Source organism: Coptis chinensis, chromosome 6 (genome assembly GCF_015680905.1).
Source record: "Coptis chinensis isolate HL-2020 chromosome 6, ASM1568090v1, whole genome shotgun sequence".
Lineage (NCBI taxonomy): Eukaryota > Viridiplantae > Streptophyta > Magnoliopsida > Ranunculales > Ranunculaceae > Coptis > Coptis chinensis.
Window position 1 is genome coordinate 93,100,107 of NC_141461.1, and position 5,360 is coordinate 93,105,466.

At 39.1% G+C, this 5,360-nt stretch overlaps 1 protein-coding gene across 1 annotated transcript; it reads right to left on the minus strand.

Annotated features, from left to right (window-relative positions):
* Positions 1-3,486: 3,486 nt before the first annotated feature.
* LOC147495519 (uncharacterized) lies at positions 3,487-3,987 on the minus strand. Its single transcript, XM_086568392.1, has one exon. It carries the CDS (start codon positions 3,985-3,987, stop codon positions 3,487-3,489), a length of 501 nt encoding a protein of 166 aa, XP_086424518.1.
* Between the last annotated feature and the right edge of the window lie 1,373 nt (positions 3,988-5,360).

The window sequence follows — 5,360 nt, forward strand, 5'->3', positions numbered from 1 at the left end:
ACAACCTGTTTTTAACTAAGGAAGAAAGAAATTTTATTTCAAAACTAGAAAGTGATGTCCACCATTAACATATTACAAGCTTCTTTTCTTAATCCCAAAACTAAAACTAAAAACTAAAAACATAAAGTCTAGTAATTGAAAAAGGAACAAGAGTCAAGGGAGTTAATGTAGTGCATCCCCCCTTGTTTTGTTTTTCTCCCATTTTAGAGAAATCTCATTTCCTCCCACGTGAAAAACAAAACCATATTTACTTCCTTCTTACCCACACAATCCAAAAACTTGACACCTTGCTTTCTTTTGACTATTAGCACATAATCTCATTAATTACATGCAAGGTGTCACTTTTGCACCAATTATTTGCACCAATTATTTTGTCTTGCATGATGACTCATCAAATCTTACGGGCCCGCATGGTGGGTCCATATGTTGTGTCCAATGGCGGTCCGGTCTTTTAGCATTTTTGCAACTTCCCACCTATGCGTAGAGTTCGTCGTACTGATCGTCTGAGCAGCTCACTTGTCGCATTCGGAGTCCTGGTTTAAGAGATATGAGCTTCGACAGTTTGATGCTTCTGTGCACGTAAATCCCGTTTCTGACTGGATTATGTATTGTTTGAGGCTTTGGGCTTTAGTCTGGATTTGTTGGGCTTCATATGGGCTTGATCGGAAAGCTTAATTATGTGTACTCCCTATTCCGTGTTTATATGCTAGCTTTATCATCATTTGTATGTTAGTTGCTCAAACCTGCAAAAGCATGAAAATGTGATTATTTCATGATTATTAGGCACAAAATTAACCGAAATGTTATGTCTCTACGGGGTTTTATAGTACAGTTTTGGGTGCTTATCAGTATACAAATTTTCTTTTCTTTATTTTACATTTCCTTTTCAAAACAGTTGTTTTTTCCATTCTGTTAATGTTAGATTCTCGATACATTAATAGTTATATGATTTCCAAAAACAAAACGGGCAATGGATTATACACAGACCAACCCCTAGAACAACACAATCTAGGGGCGGTTTGGGATTAGTTTTGCTTATTAAGGGTTGCCTATATCACCACGTTATTCGCATGGGTCGGGACATTCCATGTCTTGTGCAGTAAATCATCCCCCAACTCGCATAGCTAAAGCTCTGTATGTCTAGATTGGGTTCGCCCCAGAACCGACACGAAAGTTACCTGAGACTACCTGTTATGGTTTGTTTTAAAAAATTAGCGTTTAGAATCACAACTTTTGAGTACGAGTATCTTAAAAACATCTCTCCAATTTTTCAAAACTAGAGGATAAAAATAAAAATTATATGCCCCGGAGTAACCAAAATGATACCGGATTCACGTATAATTTTATCTTCTTGTCAAAACTTTTATATGGTTAGAGATATCTTTTGCTTGAGAAAACCAACTAAGAAAAAAAAAAAAAATGAGGCGTCTCCAAACGAGAATTAAACAAATAGAGTAACCCATAATGATACTATTATCTATTTAATTCTATCTTTTGCTTCCACATCTCTATTTGTGTCGAGAATCTAACGTTAAAAGACTCAAATCTGTACAAATTTTCAAAACTTTTTCTTTCTTTTCAAAATCTTTCCCCTTCTAAAAATCCTTCTTTCTAAAAACTTTCAAAAAATTTCAAAAATGTCTTCTGTTACGAACAAAAACCCTCCACCTAGCAAGACTAGATGGATTTGTTTCAATGATCGTGTGCAAGCTAGCACTTTCTAGAGAACTATAACTTAAGATATGGACACATATACCAAAAACCATTATTGGTTTGGGTAATAGTTCATACGCACGTAAGAGACGAGATATGAGAGAAGGCCGTTGGTGCTCGAACTGTCAAACACCAACTTGTCCTGGTCTTCAACCTCATAGTGAAAATTCCTTTTTCAAGGTTTTCATGTGCTAGTCACCTGTGCACCAATCACAGCTAAAGAAAGTAATCCAACCATCTGGTTGGGATTGACTCAAGTTTTCAAAAACTTTTAAGTCTTGGGAATCTGACTTAAAACGACCCACCTTTTAAATTTTAGTTCAAACTTATTCAAAACCCAAAAAAATTAATTAAAAATTTTCATTCTTTTGTTTGTTTATATTTCCCTTTAGTTCTTTTCCATTCTTTCCTTTATTTGTTTTTCATCCATCATTGGATGTAAGTGTACGTTATACCTTTGCGTAGAATTTTCGATGTTGATCGTTTTTGCACCTCACGAGTCAAGATCGGGAGAGTAATGAAGCGCGGATCGGCTTTTGAAGTTGGCAAGACACTAAGGACATGATTGGAATTACCTGATTTCATTTGGGCTTGGGCCAAAATTTCGAATAACTTAAAAAGGCATGTGTGAGGCATGTGCCATCAAACCTTTTTATAACTCGCGACCGCCCAACCGACATCATTGTCCCCAACCTTCCCAAACCCTAGCCACCCCAACCTACTTCATGCTTGCCCCTTATAAGCTTGCGACCGCCCACTCACTTGTACACACCACCACTCCAAATTTTTACAGCCTGCTCCATTTTCAACCCCCATTCCAACTAAAAACTCCAATTTCATCAATCCCTACTCTAAATAGCTCGAGTTCTAAAAATCGTGTTGGAGCAAACCTCTTCAATTCCGATCTGTTTGAAGTGCACTTCAAAGCTGAGATTAGAAGAAGAGGATGGGAACCTTTGGCTTTGTTGGAAAGTGTGAGTTATTCTCCCTTTCTCACCCTTTCATTTTATAACCGTATGTATCGAGGGGAGGATGACCGCATCATGGTTGTCAAGGATGACCACGCGTTTGAGCTTACTAAGGATGTGGTGAGTGAGGTTCTGGGGATTCCTCTGAAAGTCTATACTCAGACGGAATAGTCCCTAGACAGTAAGACCATCGATGTGATGATGGCAGAAACATTCTCGACCATCGATGTGATGATGGTAGAAACGCTTCTCGAGGGTAGGAAAAAACCCCCCACTTCACACTGCGCGTTTCAGAACTCGCTGCGAAGGAATCAGTTGGGAATATCTCAGTGGACAGCCTTCAACTTGATAGGCTCAGCCAAGCCTTCTGACATCGGCAAGGCGATGCTCCACATCCTGTGGATTCTTTAGGAGTAGAAGAACAACTTTTGCATCGCCACCTTTGTTTGGGAGCAACTCTGCAAATCCAGGAGGTCCACTGCCCCTCTACCAGTGCTGGTCACTAGGATCATGCAGCACTGGGGGTTCGATGCTATAGATGCTTTAGTGGAGGTAAGAGATGCTACTAGAGGTCTTATTTATGCCCACTGCGTCTAGAAACTCTGGCATCCACCTGCAGCTAGAGTCGCCAAGCAAGCACGCGCTACCGAGCCTGTAGACTACTTCTTTTTTTTGCACGCAAGTAAGGAAATTTATTATTGAAAGGAGTTGTCAAAGACAATACAAGTTACATGCTTTATCATCCAAATCGATAATAGGTCCTAAAAGGACTTTCTATCTTAGAGACAAAGTCTGGTCTTCTAGTTCACCATACTGAAGTGTCAGGCAATAAGGTGGATCCCTTCCTTGCTGCTGCATCCGTGCTGAAGTTGCTTTCTCTCCAAACATGTGAGAGCTTCCAGTGTTGTAATAGTGTAATTGCTCGCTTCCATCTCGCTCTAAACTGCCATGGAATTGCATCGCCATTGAAGGCCTTTACAGCAGCTTCTGAGTCGGCTTCAATCCATATGTAGCCCCAATTCATCTCCACCGCTTTCTCGGCTGCCATGACTATGGCTGTGTATTCGGCATGATAGCTATCTACCCGACCCAGACCCACAGCTAGAACCCTAACCACAGCTAAATCCTTAGTCCGGCATACCATACCAACCCTACCATTACTAGGAACTCCTTGGGCTGATCCATCGGTATTACATTTGATGACATTGCCCATCGGAGGCGACCCAAGCAGCACTTCTTGGATCAATCTGGCCGTGCACTTTTTCACATGTACATCAAGCCTATCAAGAATGCGAAATTCTTTCATGTCATTGCGTTTTTTTGCCTTGTGACAGCCAACCCGAAACCTTGATCCCCTTCAGAACTTCTCTCACTGTAGACTACTTCGCTGAAGGTACCACTAGACAGTTCACTCAACCCATGGACGGAATTCATTTCCTCCATGATGGCCAAAGGATCCTGCACCAGCACATCCACCACCTTAGGCAAGATCAGCAAGTTATTAGAACAAATTCAACGAGAACCTCGAGAGGGCGCGCGATCTTTCCAAAGAGGAGCGGTGATGTTTTCGAAGACAAGTGTCACAAGAGTACTGCAGAGCATTAGAGATGCACTCCCACGTAGTGATAGACACCCTAGGACCCGACGTCAGCCAGGAGAAGGATCTTCTAGGCGTCATGACGAGTCACGCACGGATTCTGACTAGCTAGGCAGCTCCCTAGTGTCCGTATAGATAGTTTATAGTTTATGTTTTATTTTCAGTTTATTTTCTTTTTAGCACTTATGTATAATTATAACTAGTAGTGTAATTTTAAATTTATCTGCTTGTTTAATATGTTTTTCTTGTGGAATTTGGTATATGAGTAGAAGGTAATACAAATACATCATGCCAAAATTTTCCATTTTTCTTTTCTGCATTTCATATGTTTTCAAAAAATACAAAAACCCAAAAAGTTCATAGTAAAATAATTATCCCTATTACAATAAACCATGTATTTCTCGTTCTATATCAAACAACCCACACCCCAAACTTATTTGGGGGTGGCGTATTTTCTTCATGAAGAACAGAATACAAGTGTATTGCCATTTTTGTTCATATTTCTATGGTAATTTCTTTCCTTATCTCTTCATACTTTTAGGACAAAGCATATTTCTATTTGGGGGTAGTATAGTAACAATTAGCAAAAACTACGCAATTTTCTATAGTAGTATATTTCTTCTTTTCTATAAAAAAAAATTCGAAAAAAGACCAAAAATATTTTTCCATTTAGTATTAAAAGTCTTGTTTCCTTTTTCTATGATGAATAAAAAGTTTAGTAGTCTCATTATAGCAATAGAGTAAGGATTCATTCTTCGAACTTAGTATAATATACGTACAATAGTTTCTGCATCTTTTCATGAATGACATGCATAAGCATTTGATTGTATATAGCAGTGAGTTTCTGAGACCAAGGTTAAAACAATTAAGTTCCATATCCTGTGAGAATCTAGCCAAAAACCTCATCTGAATGATTATTGAGTGATGACACAAAAGATGTCCGGATAGAAAGACCATACGTTCACTTGTTTGATCACCACGACATATCCTAAGAGAGAATTTAGGCTCTTTTTGGATCGATATAGCCAAATAAACGTTAAAAACCCAAAAAGATAGTTTTCCTCTAGTTACCCCTCTTAAGC